Source organism: Dipodomys merriami, unplaced genomic scaffold (genome assembly GCF_024711535.1).
Source record: "Dipodomys merriami isolate MVZ:Mamm:240054 unplaced genomic scaffold, mDipMer1.0.p SCAF_4, whole genome shotgun sequence".
Classification (NCBI taxonomy): Eukaryota; Metazoa; Chordata; class Mammalia; order Rodentia; family Heteromyidae; genus Dipodomys; species Dipodomys merriami.
Genome location: NW_027205603.1, coordinates 30838125 through 30865611, shown reverse-complemented (window position 1 = coordinate 30865611; position 27487 = coordinate 30838125). Strand labels below are relative to the sequence as shown.

General features: G+C 39.3%; 1 protein-coding gene across 1 annotated transcript; it reads left to right on the top strand.

Moving 5' to 3' along the window:
* Window positions 1–8320: 8320 nt before the first annotated feature.
* LOC138806237 (short-chain dehydrogenase/reductase family 16C member 6-like) lies at window positions 8321–27127 on the top strand. Its single transcript, XM_069991778.1, has 6 exons — window positions 8321–8641; window positions 10262–10393; window positions 15144–15243; window positions 17323–17467; window positions 24677–24802; window positions 27001–27127. The coding sequence occupies exons 1-6, from the start codon at window positions 8321–8323 to the stop codon at window positions 27125–27127; spliced, it is 951 nt and encodes a 316-aa protein (XP_069847879.1).
* The last annotated feature ends 360 nt before the right edge of the window (window positions 27128–27487 follow it).

Sequence of the window (27487 nt, the reverse complement as noted above, 5' to 3'; positions counted from 1 at the left end):
GATGTATCCTAACCATCAAATATTTTCAACAGTTCTTTCTCAGCTCTTTCTCAGCTCTTTCCTTCTTTTTCCCAGCTCTCTCTTCTCTTTCCCAGCTCTCTCTCTTTCCCAGCTATCTCTTTCCCAGCTCTCTCTTTCCCACCTCTCTTTCCCAGGTCTTTCTCCCAGGTCTTTCCCAGGCCTTTCCCAACCGCATGGAGGCCCAAGATGGCCTGGTGCCAGCCAGAATGATGAATAAACCTACCCCTTACCTGAATATCATGTGCTTGGTGCTGTTCTTACTCGGCTACCTCTTTTTAAAAACCTAACATAAATGGTGCCGTGACTCGGATAAAGGGCTTAAAGTCAGGATAGGTGGGATTCCTCTGTTTTTTTTCCCTCTTTTTTCTTTTTTGTTTGTTCTTCCCTTTTTGCTCTGAGGAATACCCACAGTTCTGACGGCCTTTTGCGAACTCATCTGTCTGCTGTGGACACAGCGCATCGATACCATTGCTGCCTTCACATCCATGTCCACACCACTTCTCTACTCTGGTGAGTGAAACTACTCTATGGCTCTCTGTTGCTCAGTCTCTGTCCAGACGTGGCGCTGAAAGGCCAGTCACCTCTGAAGCCGAGGATGCTTGGCTTTGGGGGCTTGGCCACTTCTCTCTAGAGGGCTCTGGGGGAAGTCAGGACGCCACTTTTGCCTGGTCAGCTCTCCTTCACTTACTAGACTGACTCTCCTACACATTTAATAGGGGGCTGGAATCACGCTCGAGCAGTGAAACCCCCTTTGAAATGCTTCCTGCGCTCCCTGGAAAGCTAGAGCACCTCATTTTTATACCATTCTCAGATGTTGACAGTTTTGCCACTGCAATGTTAAATGGTCAGAAGTCTGTTTACTTTCAGGCTCTCTTTGCTCTCTCTCTGCCAGTCATGTCTAACTTTCCCTATCTCTCCCTTCCTCTTTTTTACAACATTTTGGCTTGTGTCCTGAAGAGTACAACACAGGCTGGGTCCTGGGGACCCCCCTCTAGGTTCCCTCTCAAAGGCTAGCCAATGTAGGCTTCATCTATTTGTTCAGGGTTTCTTTGCATTTTTTCAGAAATTCACCATCTTGTGTTCGCCATCTTGGTCACATGGTGGGTTAAGGGTTTGGCCCCATCTGGCCCTTAACCTTCCACCAAGCTTACTACTCCATCCAGCTATTCTAAGGTGCCTTGCTAACAAGTTGCTTTTTTCACAGGCCCTGGTAACCATCTGATGTGCTTTGTTAGCAAAGATGTCTAAACATTGTTGTCAAAATTAGGTTTTGAGTTTTGCTTTTTTTGTTTTGTGTTGTGTATTCTATTACTGACTATGTGGTTCTAAAATTCTGGGCCTATCTATGCTAAAATTCTCATCACATCTAACAAGTTTTGTCATTGCAGAATATTTGTTGGTCAATTCTTGATAAGAACTAGGTAAGCTCTATTCTATTTGATCTCCTTCTTGCTTTAGTTGGAAATAATAAAGGGCTTTTGTGGCAAAGATTGCAGTTCAAAGCCAGCCCAGGCTGAAAAATCCCTAAGACTCCATCTCCCAACTAACCTGCAAAGAGCCAGGCTGGAAGCATGGCTCAAGACTCTTATCTCGAACCAGCAAACACTGCAAGTGGTACTATAACTCAAAGTGGTTCAGTGCTGGCCTTGAGCAGAAGTGCTCAGGGATAGTGCCCAGGCCTTGAGTTCAAACCTCCTTGAATACCAACTGGGACAAGCCATCCTAGCAACAAGCACCTAGACTCAGCCAGTCTGGGGAACAAGGGACCATGGAGAAGAGTAAGAGGAGATGATGTCACATCAGCAACTTTGTGCCTGCCCTTTCAAAATTAACCAGAACCGGAGGTCAATAGAAGTAAGAAGCCTGCCTATCTAGTGTCCATACCTGTCTACCTATTAACTGGACAGGAATCTATATTCTTGCCTTTGTTACTTGACTTCTCCTCTACCTAGTCACCAGATATCAGAAGTAGCTAGGGAATTTCTACCAAGCTAGGGACATTTTCAGCCCCAAGTCCCTCCTCTTCCCATTTATTTGCTCTCTAGTATTTTTCAGCCCCTCAATGCCTCATGAGACTTCTCCAGACTTCATCTAAGGACTCACGCCACCAAGGGACAGCTGCTGCTCGCTGCTTTCTCTGGGAGGGGACCAAATTCCAGCCTTTTACCCCTAATGTCGATGCCCCTTGTCAGCAGGAAGTAGCCAGAGGGAGTCTGAGCTCTATTTCATGATTATTAAAAGGCTGGAATGTAAGGTCCGCTCCTGGATGGCAAGAAGACTACACCCTCCTCGCAGCAAAGTCTCCACCCAGTACCTGCGTTACCTAAGCAACTGGCACATCTGGAAGAGGTCACATCTGCATCTGCTGAGGTCACATCTGAATTTGATGTGGCCACACCTTTCTCCGCCCATACCCTAGATAAGGCCTAGCCCAGGCCTAGCTGCTCTTTCTCAGCTCTTTCTCAGATCTTTCCTTTTCTTCTCTTTCCCAGCTCTCTCTCTTTCCCAGCTATCTCTTTCCCAGCTCTCTCTTTCCCACCTCTCTTTCCCAGGTCTTTCCCAGGCCGAAATTTCCCAACTGTGTGGAGAGCCAAGATGGCCTAGTGCCAGCCAGAACGATGAATAAACCTACCCCTTACCTGAAAAAAAATTTCAACAAGTCAACAACTGTATTTCACTTCTTCCTAACTAAACAAAGGAGTTTACATTCTTACAGAAAAATAAAGACTTTACAGACTCATGGGAGGACTGAGGCTAGCAGCAGAATTGCATACATAAAGTACAGTCGTAGGACATATGTCTACTCCAGGCCCCTTTGATGGTAGAAACTCCTAGATGTGTGCCATGCATTACACCATCTGAAACCTCAGTGAAGCACAGGTAAATTAGGCCTCATTCTCTCATGTTTGACAGCTCTGTATTTGTCATCCAGGCATTAAAAGGCATGCAAAGACAAATAAACCCAAAATCACTTAAGACCCAGCCTCTAGCTCTGCTTAAGCTCTCTTTATCTCTAGAAGGATATCTGTGTCATCTGCTACAGCATTTTTGCGGGTAAGATAAGGTCTTTTAGTTTCTCAGGTTCTGTTCATTGTTTTGAGACCATTTCTCCAAGCATAATTTGTACACTTCGCAAATAGGTGCACCAAGTGATTCTGTTCTCATTGCCAGCACTTCTATTCTCTTTTTCTTCTTCTTTTGTTTTTGTGTGTGCTCATAGTTAGGCTTAGACTCAGAGCCTCACATTCTTGCTTGGCTTTTTGACTCATGACTGGTGCTCTACCCCTTGAGTCACAACTCTACTTCTGACTTTTTGCTGGTTGACTGAAGATAAAGAGTCTCTCATAGTTGAACTAGGATCATTAGATCCTAGCTACAATTACAAGCATGGGTCACCAGTACCCAGCTTTTTATTCTTTTTTTAAATATCTTTATTTTGGTTTTACAGCTTCTGTTAGATTGAGGGGAATATGTGCTGAAAGATCAAGGGAGAATGCTGAGAGGGATGAAAAGCTTGTGTGTTCCAGTACACAAGTACAGGAGTGGCTGCATTTGGCCTCTCAAGGGGTTCTCACACTTACCAACAGTACATATCAAAAATGGGACTTCAATTATCTCTGGTGCAAGATGCAAACCCTACTTAAAAGTCCCCCTCAGCAGGTTCATGATTGAGACATAGCCCTAAACCACAGAGAAAAGCTTTCCAGATTTTTTTTTCGGTCATTTGTGAGGCCTGAACTCTGGGCCTGGGCGCTGTCCCTCAGCTCTTCAGCTCAAGGCTAGCACTCTACCACTAGAGCCACAGCGCCACTTAGGACTTTTCTGCTTATATGATGTTGAGGAATCAAACCCAGGGCCTCATGCATGCAAGGCAAGCACTCTACCACTGAGCTACCTTCCCAGCCCCAAGCTTTCCAGATTTTGAGGATGAACATCTGTATGGATGCAAACTGTCATTGTCAAAGAGGCTGTTGTGCAAGGGACAAAAACTAATGGTTGCTAGTATTTTGCAATTTGCAAACTGCTTGCTTCATTTTTATTTGGCTATGTTAGGTATTCTTGGAGGTATATAGTGCTCACTTCAGTGATGTAAGGGATGATTTGATAAAGTGTTCACCAACTAACACCAGAGCCAGTCCTTGAATCCGTGCTTGCAAATCTGAATTCTACTCATTCTGCTTATAAGATTTGTGTGACAGTGATGTTTACCAACTTCATTCTCAGAAGGGATCACATGTCTGAAAACTGAAGGGAAATTCTTGGGTTTCAAATATCACTTAACTAAAATATTCAGGGAAGTTCCTTGAATAGTGGTCAGAGGAAGAGGGTTTCTGGAATCAAACTTGAATTCTAATCACAGTTCTAGTTTATAAATGATGTAACTGCTGGCAAGATACATCTCCACACTCCACGCCCCCCCCTCCCTCTGCCCCCATTCTTACAGGGCTATTCTAGGAATGAAAACCACAGAGTACTGTTTGATACTGGAACAACATTTTCCCAATCTAACATTCTATAAGTGTCCCAACTGCCAACATACCCTCTCAGGAGCAATAATCTTTCTGATGAACACTACTATAGTTCAAATATAGTTTGTTCCTTTGTTCCAAAATAAAATGCCTTCAGTAGTCTATTTAGTGATCATTTAGACAACACATGATTCAAAAACTATCAAAACTTTGTCCTCCAGTGGTTCCCAAGCATAAATAAACATTGCTAAAATTTGCTAGGCATTGGTAGCTTATACCTGTAATCCTAGCTAATCAGGAGGCTGAGATCTAAAGATCATGGTTTGGATCCAGCCCAGCAGAAAAATTCCCAAGATTTTGATCTTCAACTAACCAGCAAAAGGCTTAAAGTTGAGGTATGGCTTGGAAGAGTACCCAGAGTTCAAGACCCTTAGTTCACTCACACAGACAGACAGACAGACAGACAGACAGACAGACAGACAGACAGACAGACAGACAGACAGACAGACAGACAGACAGACAGATAGATAGATAGATAGATAGATAGATAGATAGATAGATAGATAGATAGATAGATAGATAGATAGATTAGATGAGAGATAGAGTGGAGTGATTAAGTGATAGAGTGATAGACGATTGACAGATAAATATAGAGAGACTGACAGATAGACCAATATATTCCTAAATTATAATAATTATCACTACAAGCTATTTAAATTTCTTTCAAAATAAAATCATATACCTTTCTTTTGTATTTTTTTTTTTGCTGGTCCTAGGACTTGAATTCAGGGCTGGGCTCTGTCCCTTAGCTCTCTGTGCTCAAGGCTAGTGCCCAACCACTTGAGACAGAGTGCCACTTCTGGCTTTTTCTGTTTAGGTGGTACTAAAGAATTGAACCCAGGGCTCCATGAATGCTAGGCAAGCACTCTACCACTAAGCCACATTCCTATCCCCTCTTATATAAAGATGGCAGGAGGAAAAGACTGTCCTCACTTTCTGTTGTTCCAGAACACCTTCTCCATTGCTCTTGCACTTACTTTTTGTAGATGATAAGATCTGGTTTTATTTCATCACTGCTAAATGATCATTGAAGGATATGCCTGACACAGAAAAACTCTATATAAGCTTGGAAAACTAACAAGTTCTCTAACACTAGCTCTCTTTCCTGATTAGAAAATTGAAATCTACATTAACTCTTAAAGAACATCAAGGTAAGTGGAAGTCTCTAAAATTTTCTAAGGATAAAACCTTTTAGAATAGAATGAGTATTCTCAATAAATTCAGATAGGCTTATGGAAGAGATATGCAATTACCTTGCTTCAATTCAACTTTTTCTTGCCTGTAGCCTTCTAGAAAAATTTTAATGTAATCATCTGTCCATTTTTCTTTGCTCTCCTACTGAGAACCATACTCCCTGTTAATTAGACAAGCCCAGACCAAGCCCTGTAGGTTAGACCTTCACTACTTACCATGGAGCAGCCCAGTGTTTTGCTGGGCTCTTGAACTAGACACTTGTTCTCAAGAGAAGAGATATTAATTTAGCATGGTTAAGACTCAATATCCAAAATTTGGAACCTAACATATCTTTTTTCTTCACTTCTGAAACAACATTAGTATTTCCATTTATGTTTTGAGTGGTGGGGAGAAAGCTCCTCTATTTTTGTCTCTTGCAGAATGGGCTAATAACAAGGATAATAACCTTTATTGCCCTCAGTGCTGCGCCAGGGACATCTCAAAGTTAATCCCTGAGTGATTGAAGATGAAAAACTTAGGTAGCCAATTTTCTGGTGCTCATCTTGAGACTTGAACTCAGGGCCTGCCTTTTTGCTTTAAGACTTTTTGCTTTTTTGCTTGAGCACAGCTCCACTCTTGACTTGTGTTTTTTGTGTGTTTTGTTTTTTGTTTTTTTGGTGATTAATTAAAGAGTCTCATAGATTTTTTTTTTTGCCTAGGCTGGCTTCCAACCAGATTTTTTTTTTTGCCTAGGCTGGCTTCCAACCATGATCCTCAGATTTCAGCCACCTGAGTAACTAGGATTACGAGCCCCTGGCCTTTTCTTTCTTTCTTTCTTTTTCTTTTTTTTAACATTTCCATAAGAGAATTTTTTATCAGAATCAACTTCTATATTAGTTATAGTGCTGTATTAGTTATAGTATTTAAGAGCTTGGAGTGGACCATGAAGTCTTGATGTGAATTAGACTTCCATCCCATTGTTAGTTATTGTAATGATAAGTTGCTTTCTTTAGCTTCTTAGTGCCTGTTCTCTCAACTCCTTTGGGAAAGTCCTGTACAGACGATCCTCACTTGATACACAATAAGCACTTAGAATTTACCTGGCATATGAAAAGACACCCATAATATTAACAACATTGGTAGTGAAATACCATTCTTCCTATTGTCATTTTTAGTATCATGACAGTAGTCGTAATTTGTCTCAAATGGCTCCAGTCAGTTCTAATATAGATTTTGGATATTTCTACATAAAATGATTGTGTAAGAATGGTCAAGAAGCTGGGCGCCAGTGGCTCACACCTATAATCCTAGCTACTCAGGAGGCTGAGATCTGAGGATCGTGGTTCAAAGCCAGCCAGAGCAGGAAAGTCCACAAAACTCTTATCTCCAATAAACCACCAGAAAACCAGAAGTAGCACTGTAGCTCAAGTGGTAGAAGAGTGCTCGCCTTGAGCTGAAGAGCTGAGGGACAGCACTCATGCCTGACAAAAAAAATAATAATTCAAGAGTATAATTATCAAAAAAATCAAGGAAGTATTATCAAATACCAAAATCGATTTTTCCAACAGAAAGCTCTAAAAAAGAAGACCCTCATTTTAAGAAAGGTGCATTGGAAAGGCAGGGATCAGAACTTACACTAAAGTAACTTCTGTTCTTGATGCTAATCTTGCTAATATTAGGACCTGACAACTGTGTGAATTTAAATGAAGCCCACTCAGAATTTATTTAAGTGTTCTCATTATCAAATAGCAATCATTACACCTGTGAAATTAAACCTCCCTGCAATTATACATTGTAGGGAGCAGGTGAAAATATCTAATATGTATCTATATGTGTACAATATATATATATCTATATGTGTACAATAACATTAATTTTTACTATTAAAGTTTGCCTAATAAAAGGAAAATCCTATTATATATAAGGTCAGCCCAGGTGTTCATGTAGTGAATAAAGACAGGGAATCCAAAAGCTTTGATTATTCACTGCACAAGCTGGTTGAGTCAAGGCACAAAGACTTGATAACCTTTATCTATAAAGCTGTCCTGGTGATCTGTGACCCATAAATCAGTCAATTAGATTAAGGGTAAGAAAGTGCTTTTAAAAAAAGGAAGTGTTAACATAAAACATTTTTATAATCATTGCTTACACTATTCAAAAATACTAGTTTTAGCAATTGTTGCTAAACCTTAGAGATATAGAAATACATATCTATCGATAAGCTTATATATAATAAATATATAATATAATGAGCTTATAGATGTATAGACATATCTTGGAGAAACATCATCTCAAAGATAAATTGACCCTCAGTAGGCACTATGTTGAAAATGAACTATACAACTTGTGGGCAGGGATGAGAGGGGAAAACTGGGTGAGAGTAAAGGAAGGGGTGACATTGTGCAAAAAGAAACATTCTCCTTACCTGATTTAATGAAACTTAACCCCACTGTATACCACCTTTATAATAACTATTTTAAAATTTAAAAGATAAATTGTCCTACCAAATGACTCATTTGGACTGCAGTTGTAATGGAGTGAATTTACTACCTTACATCTATCCTTTGATTTACAAAATATTGCTTTCTTTACTCAGCATGGATGTGATAGTGGACACCATCAGTTTTGGGGGAAAATGTCTGTACTACTTTTTAGAAGCTTTCACTTTTAAGATAATTCCACCAAAAAGAAAGGATGTTGCTGGAGAGATTGTCCTTATAACAGGAGGTGGAAGTGGACTTGGGAGACAATTGGCCATCCATTTTGCCACCTTGAGAGCCATTATAGTTCTTTGGGACATTAATGAAGAAGGCAATAAGGAGACGTGTAGACTGATCAAAGAAATGAGTAATGTGAAAGTCTTTGCCTATACCTGTGACTGTAGCAAAAGGCAAGAGGTCTACCAAGTTGCTGCTCAGGTAAGCTGACTCGTGTTCAATGCCCCAAAATGCTGCATCTACTATTCACTTTTACAAAAATAGGCTGTCAGAAGATTCCCCCAACATCTTTGTGTGTCTTCATCTTGATTTTGCATGTCAGAAATCATGTCCTCTAAGCTAGGCACCAGTGATTCATCTGTATAATTTTATAATTAGTATATTATATGTTTTATTCATATTATATATTTATAATATAATGTTTATAATTTTAGTTACTCGGGAGGTTAACATCTGAGGATTACAGTTTGAAGCCAACCCAGGCAGGAAAGACCATGAGAATCTTATCTCCAAGTAACCACCAAAAATCCAGAAGTGAAGCTATGGCTCAAGTGGTAGAACACAGCATTGAGCAAAAAAGCTTAAGGGATAGTGCCCAGGCCCTGACTTCAATCTCCAGTATCAGCAAAGAGAGAGAAAAGGAAGAAAGGGAAGAAGGAAGGAAGGAAGGAAGGAAGGAAGGAAGGAAGGAAGGAAGGAAGGAAGGAAGGAAGGAAGGAAAAAGAGAGAGAAAGAAAGAAAGAAAGAAAAAGAAAGAAAGAAAGAAAGAAAGAAAGAAAGAAAGAAAGAAAGAAAGAAAGAAAGAAAGAAAGAAAGAAAGAAAGAAAGAAAACAGAGTCATGACAATAACATCATCATCAAATTCTGAAAATAGAGTGTGAAGCATAGGGTAAAAGCAATTAACTCTGTGTGTGTGTGTGTGTGTGTGTGTGTGTGTGTGTGTGTGTGTGTGTGTGTGTGTGTGTGTGTGTGTGTGTGTGTGTGTGTGTGTGTGTGTACCCATCCTCGGGTTTGAACTCAAGGCCTGAGCACTGACATCGAGCTGTTTTGCTCAAGGCTAACACTGTACCATTTGAACCACAGCTCCATTTCTGGCTTTTTGCTTTTTGGTGGTTAATTTGGGATAAGAGTCTCACAGACTTTCCTGCCCAGGCTGGCTTCAATTTGTGATCCTCAGATCTCAGCCTCCTGTATAGCTAGGATTACAGGCATGAGTCACTGGTGCCCAGTAATTAGCCCATTTTTAAGCCAAGTTTCCTATTAGGTTTGATCCACTGACACCTGTTAATTTCATACTAAATACTGATAAATTCTCTAAGACTAATAGCTAAGGTTGTGTAGTAAGGTACTCTACCATCCCTGAGTAAAAGCTTCAGGGGAGCATTTCAGATACAAATCGTGTGAAGAGTGTGCCTTATGCAGATCAAGAGACAGGGCCAGGACAGAACCTTCCTGCTTTGCTTTACTCACAGTCGCCTGGGAGAGCATGGTGCAGCAAGCAGGGCCACAAAGGGAGGCACAGAGCAGGCCATGCGCCACACCTCGTGTGGGCACCACAGGAAAGAACACTTGGTGCACAAACTGGTTTGTAGTTAATGTGAATAATTCCAGAAAGTTCTAGTATTTAGAGACTATCCTTGGTTTCTGGTAGCTGATAACATTGGAGGTCATACAGCAAGCCAGAGTATAAGAACCCCTTATTATGTTCTGCATGTCTGAACCCAAATAGAATCGGGGTGGGGGGAAGGGAAGTGATTTAGGAAAGTTCGTATCTAAATGCACCACCTCAACTGATTGAACGTTTGCCTCACTTCTGGCCAGGTGAGAGAAGAAGTTGGCAATGTGACCATACTCATTAACAATGCTGGCATTGTAACAGGGAAGAACTTCCTGGACATACCGGATGACATGATCGAAAAATCTTTTGCAGTCAATGCCCTCTCTCATTTCTGGGTAAATCTTTCTTGTTTGCTTTTCTGTGAGTATGAAAAATCCCATGCATTTCTATAAACAGTGTGTCTATATACCAACTGGTGAATTTCCTACCATTAGATTGTTGGGTTCTCATTCTAGATAAGTATCACCCCGCCACACCGAATTTGACTTTTCCTTGTCTTTCCCTATTCCAAATTTGCAAGGAAGTATCTCTTTTCTACCCATTCCACTTTGCTCCCAAGACTTTTATTAGGCTAGTACAGAAATCTTCCTGCACTAATGCAACTTGAAATGTCCCAGCAATTGTACACAAGTGGTTTAACATAGCCATGGGTGAAACAGGAATTTCTGCAAAAGGGGGGCTTATTTTTAGAATGGTGGTGGTCTGAGTACATGCTAACAACATAGGCAAGAAGGAAAGGAAGGTGGGAGAAAAAATAACCAGTGTTTATTGGGTGCGGGCTCTCTATCTGCACTTATAGCCATAGTACTATTTTTATTCTCATGCTACAAATAAAGTAACTAAGGTCCCGAGTATCTAAATGAATTTCTCAAGATCAAGCACCTGCTAAATGGTGTTATAAAGTATTATAAAGGGAAGAAGGGAGAAAGGAAAAATACTTTGCAGAAGGGAAATTAGTAGTATGTCTCAGGAGTGACCCCCTGAGGTGTGGAATGGCTACAGCACTGTTCATTCGATACAGAATCCCTTTGTGCAACTTCTTAAAGATCATTTTTAATTACAAAATAACTAAAAATAATAATAAGAAAATAACAATAATAACAAAGAGAACTGACTTTGACAATGGAAATGTTCTCTATCTGGCTCTGTACACACTTAATTCTCCCAAGGGCCTGATTAAACCCCAGAGCCCTTTCTCACAAGCCGTTCTGTCTCTGACAAGTTTTGTTTTATTTTGTTTTGTTTTTTGGGGGGTCTGGTCGTGGGGCCTGAACTCTGGGCCAGGGTGCTGTCCCTCAGCTCTTCAGCTCAAGGCTAGTGCTCTACCACTTGAGCCACAGCACCACTTCTGGCTTTTTCTTTTTGCTTATGTGGTGCTGAGGAATTGAACCCAGGGCCTCATGCATACAAGGCAAGCGCTCTACCACTGAGACACCTTCCCATCCCCACTCTGACAAGTTTTGTTTCTCTTGCTTCACACAGGAGTTTCTGCACATTTGTCAGGCCTTGCAGAAATCACTGGTCTACTTTTATAATGTGTGTTGATTCAGTTGTTGGTTTTGAATCATTTACACAGTTAACACTAAAACACTATATCAGTAAACACATACAAGCTTTCTTAGTCTATGTTAGCACATTTAGAGACATGCTTCTGAGTGACTCAGAGTCAGGGAATTGACTCCTATCTGAAAATTGTGGAAAGAATCTCAATTCACTACTAGAATTGGGGAGACTAGAGGTTGGAGGCATGGCTCAGATGTTAGAATGCCAACCAATGAGAAAACACATTAGATACCAAGTTCCTGTCTCTCTTAGACAAAACAAAACAAAACAGTATTGGGAGAAGTTGTATTTTTTTCTAAGCTAGTAAAGCAAACTCAGGAAATATGTCTGCACAGGTTTTGCTTGGAGTACTTCTAGTGAGAAATTTTCTTCTCTCAAATCCTCTATAGTGCCTGGCCTGCCAAGCAATGGCCTCTCTTACTAACCATGAGTCAGAAGAAAGGGCAGTGAGCTACAGAACAGGTTGGATTCAGTTCCCTTGGGAAATAGCTCATAGCTATTAGTTCCACCTGTAAACTATAACCGTTGTTCTTCAAGAGTGGGCTTATCATATATTTATTCTGTTAAATGTGATATACCAGTACTGTGGTTGCTCTCTGAAGCTCTTTAATTATATCCTGGGCAAAAGAAGACCTGTTCTTGCCATTCAAAAATACTTGTATTTCAGTTTGCATAAGTATATCTTACTAAAGAATTAGAAATAGATCAAGAAGAAATACAAAGGCTTTCTCATATATTCATTAAATAGCAGAACATCAACCATATTTAAGTGACTCTCGATGATTCTGTAATCCAGCCCTACAGCGTTTACCGACAATAACTAAAAATAACAATAATGACCAAGAGAACTGACTTTGCCCATGGAAATGTTCTCTATCTGGCTCTATGCACATTCAATCCTCCCAAGATCCTCAGAGCCCTTTCTCACAAGCGGTTCTGTCTCTGACAAGTCTTGTTTTTCTTGTTTCACACAGAAGTTTCTCCACATTTGTCAGGCCTTGCAGAGTCACTGGCCTACTTTTATAATCAATTAAATCAATTGCAAAGTGATAACACTTAAACAGGTCATTGTACCTGTACTGTTGTATTGTACCTGTATTATTTCCAAACTAATACAACTGTTGGCAGAGCATTAGCATTGTACTGTACATGATAGTCATGTAAAGGTAATTTAAAATACATAATGATCTTGGAGTTGAGAAAATCCATAGAGGCACAGTCAAAGGTGATGAATGACTTTTATTTGGCCGGCCGGTAACTGCCTTGCCCTGGGCTAAGATCAGAACTAAGAGCAGCAACACCTCCAACAGGGCAGGTTTTATAAAGACCAGAAGCACATGCACGTGGTGGTTTACAGAAGCTCAAAGATCATTAGGGGTAGGGATATTCTTCAGCTGATGGTCAGGACCAGATGGACAACATAGAGATCTGAGACTGGGGGTGGGGGTTGACAAATGGAAAACAAATATACAGGAGGACAGATGCAGCTTCTATGCAAATAATCATCAGGTTGTTTCAAAGACTTAGGTATCCTTGGATTTTGGTATGGGGAGAGGTATCCTAGAATCAATCCCCTCTCTGATATCAAGAAATGACTATATAATCAATTATCTTCTATTCAGTCCTGCTTGAGGTATGCTTTTATGTAGCCATTTTCTTATCACATAAATGTCATCTCATACTGGAAAATCCACACCAGTGAGTCCACTCCTAGCACAACCCAAGCCATAATACAATTTCAAGTGTGTCCATTCGTGTCTTTTTAAAACATGGGGTCAGGCAAATGAGGAAAGCCAGAGACTTCTTACTGCTACTTCAATATCTTACAATGTCAGATTAAAGAAAGCAGAGTGTTTTAGGGTGTACGATATTATTTTATGAGGATTTTGGCCAATTACTTCAATGACAACACTGACAAATCATCTGAGCCTTTCTATCCATCCACACAAATATCTAATGAAATATCTACATTAATACATTTAGCAAGGAAAAGGCCAAATTTCCTCAGGGGAGGTCCTAAAATAAGGCTAATTAAGAAATATGGAGAAACCAAAACCACTTCATCATTTCTAGCATCCTTATTCCTACTAATGTCCACATTGTGAATGTTAAGTGAAGGCATTAGCTTGGATAGTTCATAGCTCCAAATAGGACTGGGAATGTGGCTTAGTGGTAGAGTGCTAGCATGCATGAAGCCCTGGGTTCAATTCCACAGTACCACATAAACAGAAGTCGTGCTGTGGCTCAAGTGGTAGAGTGCTAGCCTTGAGCAAAAGAAGCTCAGGGATAATACCCAGGCCCAGAAAAGGAAGGAGGAGGAGGAGGAGGAGGAGGAGGAGGAGGAGGAGGAGGAGGAGGAGGAGGAGGAGGAGGAGGAGGAGGAGGAGGAGGAGGAGGAGGAGGAGGAGGAGGAGGAGGAGGAGGAGGAGGAGGAGGAGGAGGAGGAGGAGCAGGAGGAGGAGGAGGAGCAGGAGGAGGAGGAGAACCCAAAATAAAGTTGGGTGCTGGTAGCTTTTGCCTGAAATGCTAGGTATTCAAAAGGTTGAGATCCAGAAAAGCCATGAAACTCTTATCTCCAACTAACCACTAAAAAGCTGGAAGTGGAGCTGTGGCTCAGAGTGGTAGAGCACTAACCTTGAATGAAAAAGCTCAGAGACAGCATGCAGGCCCTGAGTTCAAGCCCCATAACTGACAAGAAAAAAAGAAAATGGTCAGCATCCAAGCAGAAATTCAGCCATTTGCTCCACATTTATAGAGCAAGGGTGATGAAGACAAGATAATTTGGATGGTAAAGATGCTATTCTTTAATCAAGTGGATGCTCTCTATAGGTGAAATGCTGACATTGTTTAGGTTGTAAATGTCTTAGAAATTGATGATGATCATTGTCAAACTTTTACATCAGAATGACATAGTTGACAACATGATGATATGAAACATTTTGGTTTTATAATCATTGGAAAGGAATGGTGAAATTAGTGGGTATAATTCTTGCCTTTACTTTATCTTTTCTGTTAAGCCAAAAAGTACATACTTATCTAGTGTTCTGCATGTTTTCATGGTCATTAATGCCTAGACCCTAATCATTGCTATTCAAAGTCACATTGTTGCAGAGAGATAGATCACCTTCAGAAAAATTTATTGGAAAATGTTCTATTTTGATTTTTTTTTTAAAGTCTTGTAAATAGCTCTTCCTCATTGAAAGGATTTGATAACTATGAACAAGGTTTAGAAAAAAGAACTTGGTATTAGGGGAGAAAGAATGGAAATTTTTCCTGAGATTACAAATGAGCATGCAATTACCAGGGCCAGGGAAGCTTCCACTAAAACTCAGTTATCTCGAGCACTGTATCCCATTCCATTAACCCAGATAGGTGAGGAGCAAATCCTCATTATGTAAACTCTATCAGATAAGAGCAGTTAAATTTTCATAAAAATTTCAGAAACGAGCTCTTGGTATTAGAAAAATTAAATGCGAAGATTTTTTTAGTCAACCATAAATATAAAAAGAGTATGTCTTTTAGACTTACAAGGCCTTCCTCCCTGCCATGATTGAGGCTAACCATGGTCACTTGGTCTGCATTTCAAGCCTAGCAGGAACAATTGGACTTAATGGATTATCAGGTGAGTACTTCATTCGACGTGCTTTTGCTTTTACTCTGTCGACAGTACCCAGAAATTAGGACTGTTTAAAGATAGAGAAAAGCTCTTCCTGAACCAAGGAGAACATTTAGCTCTATTTATACATTTAGCCCTATTTATAACATTTAGCTCTTTCTATAGCCCTATCTATAATAGCAATGTAAGGAAAGATATTTCCCTCTTTTAGCAAGAGAAGAATTTATCTATTGATTCCCTGTTCTTGTGTTAAGGAGGAATGAAAAGATTTCTGCCTTCTCATTTGGTATATCAAAGGGAGATATAAGCATGGGAATTTGGCCAACATGAATGACTTAAAAAATTTTTTTTCTTGGTTGTGGGCTTGAACTCTGGGCCTGGGCTCTGTCCCTCAGCTCTTCAGCTCAAGGATAGCACTCTGCCACTTGAGCCACAGAACCACTTCCAGTTTTCTGTGGTTTATTGGAGATAAGAGTATCACAGACTTTTCTGCCCAGGCTGGCTTTGAACTGTGATCCTCAGATCTCAGCCTCCTGAGTAGATAAGATTACAGACATAAGCCACCAGTGCCCTGCTAAAAGAAAAGATTTTTAAAAATAATTCCCAAAAGAAGATCTTCACTAGCCATACAACAGACAAGGGCCTCATATCTAAAATATACTTAGAATTCAAAAAATTAAATCCTCCAACAACAAATCCTCAAAGAAACAACTGCCTGATTAATAAGTGGACTAAAGACTTAAAGAGAGTCTTCTCTGAAGAGGAAAGAAGAAATATTCAACTTCTCTGGCCATAAAAGAAATGCAAATCAAAACAACATTGAGATTCTACCTCATGCAGTTAGAATGTCTATAATCAAGAAATCTAATAACAACAGATACTGGAAGGGATGTGGCCAAAAGGGAACCCTACTACACTATTGGTAGGAGTGTAAACTTGTTCAACCACTCTGGAAAGCAGTATGGAGGTTCCTCAAAAGACTCCACAGAGAGCTCCCCTATGACCCAGCAATCCCACTTCTGGGCATTTACCTTACCCAAATGACCACAAACAAGTCCATACTAAAGCTACCAGTACAGCTATGTTTATTGCATGATTATTCACCATAGTTAAGATTTGGAACCAACACAGATGCCCCTCAGTAGATGAATGGATCAAGGAAATGTGATACACACACACACACACACACACACACACACACACACACACACACACACACACACACACACACACACACACACACACACACACACACAATGGAATTCTATGCCTCCATCAGAAAGAATGACACTGCCCCATTTGTTAGGAAATGGAAAGTCTTGGAAAAAAAATCATATTAAGTGAAGTAAGCCAGACCCAAAGAAACATAGGTCCCATGGTTTCCTTTATTTGCAATAACTAGCATAAGTCTAAGATAATCTTATCAGATGAGCAGAATAGCTCAATAGCTACATACATATGACCATATAAGTGAAATGAACTCTAAGACATGAACACAAGAGGTTTGTTGTTGTTGTTTAATGTACTATGTGTTGTTTCTTTGGTGTGTTCTTCCCCCTATGGTTTATCTCCTATTGTCACTGTATTTGATTTGGGTACTCTGGGTATTGTATATATATATATATATGAATTAGGGAAGGGAAGGGGAACAATAAAATGGTGAGACAAAGGACAAAGGGGGAACCAATACAACAGCAATATACACGAGACAATATGTTGGAAATGATCTATCCAACTTGGTAGGAGGGATTGAGGGGGAGGGAAAGTGGAAGAAAAATGAGGGCTAGAGTAACAAGTTTGATGAGAAGTATACTTTTTACCTTACTTGTGTAACTGTAACCCTTCTGGTTTTTTTTTTTGTGTTTTTTTTTTGTCGGTCGTGGGGCTTGAACTCTGGGCCTGGGCGCTGTCCCTCAGCTCTTCAGCTCAAGGCGAGCGCTCTACCACTTGAGCTACAGCACCACTTCCACTGTAACCCTTCTGTACATCACCTTGACAATAAAAAAATAAATTTAAAAAATCCCCAAAATTAACTTATGAAGCTCTCTACTTTGTTTCAGATTATTGCTCTCTACTTTGTTTCAGATTATTGTGCAACTAAATTTGCAGCCTTTGGTTTTGCTGAGTCTCTCTTCTTTGAATTAGATCTGATCAAGAAAACTAACATTAAAACCACCATTATTTGTCCTTTTCTTATCAACACTGGAATGTTTGATGGCTGTGTATCCAAGTAAGTAAATTCTTTCTGTAATCTTTGCTTCTAATACTTTTCCAATAAATTCCAATTGTCATCTGGTAATTTTGGAGGCTTGAAATATGAACAGTAAGAACAAATAAAACAAATAAAAACAAATTATATATGAGACAGGTGTTGGGGCACATGCCCATAATCCCCACTGAGGCCAGAGGATCTTTAGTTCAAGGCCAACCTTGGATGTGATTGAAAATTCCAGGCCAGCTGGAGTTACATTGTACAACCTAACTCAAAAGAACCAAATTTTTTTTCAATGCAAATGAAGTTAACAAATGTATTTAGTTTTAAAATAATATAATTATGAAGTTTTGTGCTAAAAATATACCTGAAATGCTAATCTAGACAAAGAAAACTTTTTCAAATACTTAGCATTGTGGAGCTGATCATTTTTTTTTCTTGTGGAGTTTGACCTCAGGGCCTGGGCACTGTCCCTGAGCTTCTTACTTCAAGGCTACCTACCACTTCAAGGCACTCTACCACTTTGAGCCACAGTTCCACTTCTAGTTTTTGAGTGGTTGATTGGAGATAAAAGTCTAACGGGGAGTTTTCTGCCAGGGCTGGCTTTGAACTGCAATCTTCAGATCTCAGCCTCTTGCATAGCTAGAATTACAGACATGAACCACCAGCACCCAGAAAGCTGATCTTTTCTTTACTGAAAAGCAGCACAATATCACCAAAGATAAAATATTTTAACACTAATCTACAAAAGGGAAGTATTACAAAGTGATACTTTATGTGTGTTAAGTTTTTCTAGAAAAGTTTAAAATAAAGTATAAATGAAGTATGAGTGTTTTTACAAAAACTAGAATATATCTTTAGTAGAATGGGAACTTCTTTGTACAACTACTTAAAGATAATAAAAAATGAAAAAGAAGAGAATATCAAAAAGTATATATTTAATAGGAAGATTGGTGTGATTATTTCAATGGTTAGAAAATGACCTGACATGAACCAAGACATGTATCAACCACATCTGTAGGAAAGAGTGACAACCAACAAGAAAGCTGGCAAAAGACTATGAGGCTTTAGAGTCCACTGAAGCTTTGAAATAAAACAAATGTCCAAAAATATTTTGAGGGCATATAGAGGGGAAATTTTTCTACCAAAGAGATTATCTGGGTTGTCTAGATGCTGACCCAGGTAAAAATTTATAATCATTTAAAATCTCTGGAGATTTAGGGCCTGGGAAGGTGGCTTAGTGGAAGAGTGCTTGCCTTGTATTCATGAGGCCCTGGGTTCGGTTCCTCAGCACCACATAAGCAGAATGAGCCAGAAGTGGCACTATGGCTCAGGTGGTAGAGCGGTAGCTTTGAGCTGAAGAGCTGAGGGACAGTGCCCAGGCCCAGAGTTCAGGCCCCATGACAGACAAAAACAAAAACAAAAAACAAAACAAAAACCTCTGGAGATTTATCAATGAGTATGCTAAAATCAAGAACCCTTATCCAACAAAACCTTTGGGAACTCAGTAAGCATACTGGGAGGCCATGGCATTTGAACTCAGTATTGTACCCATGCCTTGTGGGACAGCTGTTTCAATGAACAGTTGGTGTTCCACTTCCTTCAGCTTTCACAGGTGGAAGACCCACTCTGAAGCTTGATAGTAGGTAAGCACTGGAAGATCCCATATTCAGTAGCTACATGTAGAAGAAGGCCTATACTGAGTAAGTACCATGATCCATAGAATGCTGCCTCTCATCCAATTCCCACTGGGCAGGGGAGATCTGGAGAGGGGCCACTGGTAAATAGCTCAATTCTTTTTCCCAGAACAGATTGTAGATATAAAATCTGAAGCTAACTCAGCAGTCACATATCTGGTCCTGGCTCCCCAAGCTTCCTAAGTTAAAAGATGAATTATAAGTTAGGAAGTTAATACCAACAGCGGCCCAGCCTCTGAACTCTGAAAACCTATCCAACATGGTGATGACAGCTAGATGGCAGCACTAGTTCCTAACATCCTGCACCTAGGTTCATATCTGTACTAAAAGGGTCAATTGATTCCTTTGTGACTTGTTTCCAAACCTCTCTTCACATTAATGTTGCTACTAGTGAAAGAGATGATTGGAGTGCTAGATACTCTGTGTAACTGTCATTGTCTTTCCAGTCCCCGATAGACCAATAAATGAAACACTCATCAGTGTCCTCTAGAAGGTACTTGACCAATTTGCCTTTGAAATGACAAAGCATGATGTGTGGCTTTTTGTAAAACTATTGTGAACCAAAAGTTGACAAATGTTCCAAAGTTCAGAATTTTAAAAAAATAAATCTAGATATATTCACAGAAAGCTAGTAACCAGTATGACTAGCATATGTCCATGCTACTCAGAATCACTTGTAAATAGTCTGCTTTTAAAGGTTGGCATGCTTAGTTTTCTGTGAACTAAAATGTGCTCATGTGTACATGTGCACACATGCACATACATATTAGCAGAAGGGATTTATTTTATTTTGGGTAAAAATTGAATCTATTTTTCTTTTTTATAACTTTTTATTGAGATTAAGTGATTACATAAATTTCACAAATTTCACAGTATTGTGAGATAGTGATACTTAGTTAAAGTCACAAACACATTCTAACCTTCACGAGGCAAATTGTCATTATTGTGGTCTACAAAGTTTGTGAAGTCTATGAGCTTTGACAATACAACTATTTCTACCATATCAGGTGATATTGTACATTTCTTTCCTTTTGCTTAGTGTCAGCTGTTCCCTCTATCCCTCTCATTCCCTCCCTCTCATTGCTGCCTTTGAGTTGCTTAGTTCATTTTCATCAATGTCCAGTGCAGCTCACGGGCCCCTCTGTTGTATGTTTTCCCCTGTGTCCCTCTGATTCTGTGTCCTCCTCCTTGCTTCCCTCAGATGTGCGCATGTGTGTGTGTATTTCTGTGTGTGTGTGTGTGTATATATATATATATATACACCATATATAAATATATGTACATATATATATATATATATACACCATATATGTGGTCCACAACATGAGGTCATTTAGTAATGATACGAAAAGATGAGTGGAGGTCCTTTGTTTCTCCAGTCCTGTTTATTTTGTCATACTTCCTTGCATTTTGGATTTAACATCCACATATCAGAGAGACCATGTACCATTTGTCTCTTTGCTCTAGGCTTACCTCACTCAGAATGATTTTTTCTAGTTCCATCCATTTCCCTGCAAATGTTATTATTTCGTCCTTTCTAATGGCTGCATAATACTCCATTGTATATAGGTACCACAATTTTTGGATCCATTCATCTGTAGTGGGGCATCTGGGTTGTTTCCATATCATGGCTATTGTGAACATTGCTGCAATGAACATGGAGGTGCATGTGTCCTTGTGTTCCTGTTGCTCATGGTAGATGCCTAGGAGTGGTATGGCTGGGTCATGGGGGGGTCTATATTTAGCTTTCTGAGGTACTTCCAGACTGCTTTCCAAAGTAGTTGTATTTGTGTACATTCCCACCAGGAGTGCAATAGGGTTCCTCTTTCTCCACATCCCCTCCAGCATTTGTCTTTGGCTGAATTTAGGATGTGGGCCATTCTGACCGGGGTAAGGTGGTATCTCAGGGTTGTTTTCATTTGCATTTCCTTTACAGCCAGGGAGGATGAACATTTCCTCATGTGTTTCTTTGCCATTTTTTATCTCTTCTGAGAAGTCTCTCTTTAGTTCCCTTGCCCATTTAGTAATTGGTTTGTTAGGTTTGGAGGGATTAATTTCTTGAGTTCCCTGTATATAGTAGATATTAGGCCTTTATCTGTTATATTGCTTGTGAATATTTTTTCCCAATTAGTTGGCTGTCTTTCTAGTTTGGTTGCTATGTCTTTATCTGTGCAGAAACTTTTTATTTTAAGGTAGTACCATTTGTTGAGTCTCTCTCCAATTTGTTGTGACAAGAAGTTCCTGCCTGTGTCTATAAGTTCAAGTGTCTCTCCTACTCTGTCCTGCAGTAGTTTCAGAGTTTCAGGTTTGATGTTAAGGTTTTTAATCCATTCTGAGTTGATGTTAGTGCATGGTGACAAGCTGGGGTCCACTTTTCGTTTTCTGCATGTGGCTGCCCAATTTTCAACCAGTAGTTGAAGAGGCTGTGCTTCTTCCACTGTATGTCTTCAGCTCCTTTGTCAAATATCAGCTGACTATATTATTTTATTTCTGGATCTTCTAACCTATTCAAATGGTCTTTGGGTCTGTTTTTGTGCCAGTACCAAGCTGTCTTTGTTATAATAGCTCTATAGTAGAGTTTGAAGTCCAGCATCAAGATCCCTCCCGTGTTGTCTTTTTTGCCTAGAATTTATTTTGGCTATTCTAGGTCTTTTGTTGTTTCATATGAATTTTTAGATTGTTTTCCTCTATTTCAGTAAAGTACATCATTGGGATTTTAATGGGAATTGCACTGAATTTTTATATCAATTTTCGGCAGTATGGCCATTTTCACTATATTAATTCTGCTTATCCAAGAATATGGAAGGTCTTTCCATTTCCTGGCATCCTCTATGATTTCTTTCTTTAGGCTTTTATAGTTCATTAAATAGTTCCTTTATATCTTTGGTTAGGTTAATTCCTAGATTTTTTTTGAGGTTATTGTGAATGGGGTTGTTTCCTTGATTTCTCTTTCTGCTTGTACATTGTTGGTGTACAGAAAGGTAACTGATTTTTGTGGGTTAATTTTGTATCCTGCTATTTTGCCAAAGTGATTTATAAGTACTAAGAGTTTGGGGGTAGAGTTTTTGGGATCATTGAGGTATAATATCATGTCATCTGCAAAAAGAGATAGTTTAATTTCTTCTTTCCCAATGCGGATCCCTATAATGTCTTTTTCTTGCCTTATTGTTTGGGCTAAGGATTCCAGAACTATATTGAAGAAGAGTGAAGACAGTGGGTATCCTTGCCTTGTTTCTGTTTTTAGGTAAACTAGGGATTTATTTTAATATCCCCCACCACTACCTCTGGCCTTCTTACTGTCTATTGCTCCCTTTTCCTGTTTTCAGTGTTGTTGAACTGAAAACTGGACTACTGTAAATACTGTGTTTATGCTAAATGCATAAGAGTTGATATAAGTAGTAGTGAACAAAGGAATAAATAGTAGGCCGTGGGTGTGTACCTCCTGTAACTAAGTCAGGTCTAACTGCAGTTGCTGACTCCTGGGGACAACTCTCGTTCTGTGGTGTCCATGAGCAGATAGCAGTACTGGAGTATATGTGGACCATTCAGAAAGATGAAAGGAAAGGGAAGGAGAAAGAAAGAAAAAGGGGAAGGGGTAGAGGAAAGGGAAGCAAAAGAAGGAAAGGAAAAGAAAGGAAAGGAAAGGAAAAGAAAAGAAAAGAAAGGGATTTGAGCTGCTACGTATAAGCAGAGGTGGTCTATTCTTTATTTATTTTTGTGGTGATAATGGTGGTACTTACAATAATACAAACATGCTCTTCCTTGAACTCAATTGAAAATAAGAGAATGCACTGAGTGAGCAAGACCAGTGGAGAATATTTAATGACTGTACTTTGTAAATGACATGCCAGTAGTGTTGAAAGTTGTATTTTTTAAAGATAAATATTCATTTTATGCCTCAACAAATAAAAAAAATAAAAGTGTGAATGTGGATGAGGTAGTCAGAGAAGAGTTGTCACCCTCATAATACAGGTGGCAGTCAAAGTCAGTCTCAGAGACAGGCATCTCTCATTCCTTGCCCTGGCCACTGAGTTTACTCATATCAGACCAGAAAACAGACTATTGGGGAAAAAAATAGTGCCACCAGTTAGCAACCTGGGCAGGAAGGGCTAGGGGTGAGGGTAGGGCACAGGGGAGGCTTAAAGCCTAGATATGATATGACAAGGAACAAATAACATAGATTATACCATAAATAAATACAGAATGGAAAACTAGAGAAAAAATCAATAAATCTAAAAGCTAGTTCTTTGAAAAGACTGACAAAATTAATGAAGCTTCAGGTAGAATGACAAACAAGAAAAGAAAAAGAAAACACTCAAACTAGTAAAATCAAGAATAAAAGGACAGCTATGTGCATATGACCATAGAAGATGATGCTAAGCAAAATGAACACCAAGATAGGGACACAAGAAGTTTTATCTTTGTTGCTGTTATTTTTAATGTAATTATAATATACTATGTGCTTTTTTTGTTTCTTTTGTATGTTCTTCCCCCATGGCATAATCCCTGTTGCCACTGTATTTGATTCCAGTGTCCTGCAACTTGTGTATACATTTTTCTAATTTGAGGAGGGGAAGGGAAATAAAATGCTGAAATAAGGATACAGGTTGACCCATTATAACAATGAGATGTACAAAACACTATGTTGAAAATGAACTTTACAGCTTTGGAGGAGTATGAAGGGAGAGAGAAGTTGGAGAGGTAGAGAGGGAAGGGATGATAGGGGAAAAACAAAGGAGGGGGTAACAATGCTCGATAGGAAATGTACTCATTACCTTACTCATGTAGCTGTAACCCCTTTGCACAGTATCTTTACAATTAAAAATATATTTAAAAAAGAATAAAAGGACATTAATACTGTTCTGCAAAAAAAACTAACCATAAGAAATATGAATGCTCATTTGCCAATAAACTTGACTTTGATCAAATGGAAAAATTCCTAGTGACATAGACCTGAGTTTAACTACTTACAAAGGAAATCATGGATAGAAGTGAAATATTCAATCAGTAACCTAAAAACTTCACACACAGGGCTGAGAAGATGGCTCAGTGGTAGGGTGCTTGCCTGGCATGCATGAGGCCCTGAGTTTGATTCCTCAGCACCACATAAGCAGAAAAAAACAAAAGTGGTGCTGTGGCTCAAGTGGTAGAGCACTAGCCTTGAGCTGAAGAGCTGAAGGACAGTGCCCACGCCCAGAGTTCAAGCCCCACGACCGACCAAAAAAAATCACACACAAAATCTCCTCATCCCTACAGCTTCCTAAGAAATTCTATCCAACATCTGAAAAGGGATTAAATATCAATTTTTTGAAAAATTCCCAAAACAAGATGACTGAATACTTCCCAACTTTCTTGTTGAATACAATTACTACCTTGATATTAAAACCAGAAAAAAAAATCACAAGGGGAATGTAAAACACAGAACTACTAATTTTGGTTCAATTTACAGCTGCATATTACAATTAAATACCTATGTATGACAATCAATGCTCATGATGACACTTTTATAATGTAATTTTTGTCATTCCAGGTATCCTCTCCTGTTACCTATACTGGAACCTAAGTATGTAGCCCAAAAGATTATTGATGCTATTTTACAGGAAAAAGTATACTGCACTTTACCCAAATCTGCAAGTTTCATATTGTATCTTAAACAGTAAGTTAATTATGACTAATATCCTTTAGGTTAGTTGTGAACAAATTGTCCAGTCACTGCTATTCTTTGATCCAGAAAGTAATTTGCTGCTTTTTTTAAAAGGATAGGAAGGAGAACTTTAATAGTACAAGCACAATTTATTGGCATATTAATAGCTGTGCTGTTTACTTAAAAACTTGGCAAACTTTAGCAACTATTTAGACCTTGCAGAGAAAGGCCTTGCTAATCCAACACAGAAACAAAACAAATAGCACAAATAGTTTGGAAGGTTTGGGGTTATATGTTGTTGTTTAGGCACTATTTCTTGTTTTATTGACTTTGTGTGGGTTTTACTTTAGTCTTGCTTAAGGGGGGAAGGTGTATTGTTTTGATTTGGAGGATTGTGCTGTGTGATCAATCACTTGTGCTGACATCAACCTCACTATGGGCATAGGCAGGCTTCAAACTCATGATTCTCTGCATTAGCCTCCCAAGTGCTGTGATTACAGGCATGATCCACCACACAAGGCTCTTTTGGATTTTAAGAGATTACATAATTTTATTAATACAATTTTGTTTTAAAACCAAAAAAACCTAAAGGTCTAAGTGTTTCTGGAAAAAAAATACTAAACGTAGTAAAAAATTCAGTATTTCAGGCTAGGTGCTGGTGGTTTATACCTGTAATCCTAGCTACTCAGGAAGCTGAGATCTGAGGATCAGTATCTGAAGCCAGTCCAGATAGGGAAAGCTATGAGATGAAACTCTTCTTCCCAATTAATCACCAGAAAACTGGAAGTGGAGCTGTGCCTCAAAGTGGTAGAAGACTAGCCTTAAGCAAAAGAGTTCAGGGGCAGCACCCAGGCTCTGAGTTCAAGCCCCATGACTGAAAAAAATTCAACATTTTATTTAACTTCCTAAAACCCCATGCAATGAGATCTAGGGCACTAGAGGATCGATTCTGCCAAGGTTCACATTTAAATTTATGGAGTACCTACTGTGTCCCAGCTACTGCACTAAAAGCCTCACGTGAATTATATTACATTAAGAAAAACCAATATCTAAAAAAGAATTTTTGCATGGATAAACAGCTAAAATATGCTGGAATAAAGTTTCAAACCTGCTTACAGAGCTGATACTTTGAACATTAGCATATTATGCCTTCCCTTACCCAAAATGCTTAGGGCCAGAAGTGTTCTGGATTTCAGGTTTCTTCAGACTTGGTATTATTTTGCATATCATTTACATAATGACAACATGGTATTACATAATGTTTACATATGAAATTCATTTGTTTCCCATACACCTCACATGCCTACACTGGAAGCAATATCATATACTCTGTTCTGTTCAGTCCCACCTGCATTTTGGTTGTGACTTATCACCTGAGATTAGGTGTGGAATTTTCCACCTGTGACATCATGTAGATATTTTAAAAGTTCCAGAACAATTGGCATTATATTATTGGCAAACACTGTGCTTTCTTTACTATGTACAACTACCCAGAATTCCATCCAGCTGTAGCTGGCCTGATTTCTCAGGTAGGACAAAGGCCCTCACTGCATGAACCCATCACACCTGTTCCTGCTTTTCTTATCACTCAGGACACAGGTAACTAGCCAGTTTGCTTGCTTCCTGGGGGCAGAATGGATTTTTCTGAATGTCTCCTGCTCCCTGTTGCTGCCTAGAATAGGACTTAACAGATAACAAGCATGGAAAACATGTTTGCCAAGTTGGATTGAAGAAAACAGGGCTGAAGTAAGCAGAAATGATCAGCAACCATAGCCTCTACCTCAGGAACTGATGTAAAATGATTCCAAACATCAGGTGCACATTGAAATAGTCAAGACCACATTTAAAACTACGGGTTGGAATTGCTTCCTTATTACTAACCTATATATAATCATATATATATATATATATATATATATATATAATCTTAATTGGTCTGGTTTTCTTACTAGTTTTCACTACTGTTCTTAGTCTATACATTAAAATATATGGAGTAAATCAGAGGTCAATTAGACTGTTAACGACCAAGATAATAGGCATTAGGTTTGAGCACCATGTTGCCCTCCGCTGCAACACAGTAGCACTCTCTGTGATACTTTGCCTTAAGTAACACACAGTGCAGATCACCAGTGTGGAAGTTGCACTCCACCTCTAAGAAGCCATCACTTTGACTGCTCAGAGGATCATAACTTTTTTCTGTTTTTCTCTAGAATAATGGCTCCGAAAATGACAGTTGCCATGGTTAAGTACCTTGGTGGGGAGACTATCATGGCTTCTTTCAAAGGGCGAATGAAACCAAATACACTTCCACCTGAAACTGAGGAGAAACATCAGTAGCTCAAGCCTCAAAAGTGCTAATCAAATAAAAATACTAGATGATAGACTATTTGGAATTCCTCCTGACATTTAAAGCACTGCAGTATATACAGAATTGCTGAAGCCAGATGTTGGTAGTTCACACCTGCAATCCTAGCAACTCAGGAGGTTAAGATCTGAAGATCATTGTTCAAAGCCAGCCCAGACAGCAAAGTCTGTGAGATTCTTATCTCCAATTAACCACCAGAAAACCAGAAATGGTGCTGTGGCTCCAATGATAGAGTACTAGCCTTGAGCAAAAAGGGTCCAGAGATAGTGCCCAGCCCTGAGTCCAAGCCCCATAACAGACAAAAAAAATAATTGCTTAAGCTTTCAAAATTG

Bases quoted from the DNA above. Each gene is read 5' to 3' on its own strand.
- LOC138806237 (XM_069991778.1), top strand. From the start codon at position 8,321: ATGGATGTGATAGTGGACACCATCAGTTTTGGGGGAAAATGTCTGTAC. The intron at 10,394-15,143 runs GTAAATCTTTCT...TATGTCTTTTAG, and splicing joins ATGCCCTCTCTCATTTCTGG to ACTTACAAGGCCTTCCTCCC. The intron at 15,244-17,322 runs GTGAGTACTTCA...ACTTTGTTTCAG, and splicing joins TGGACTTAATGGATTATCAG to ATTATTGTGCAACTAAATTT.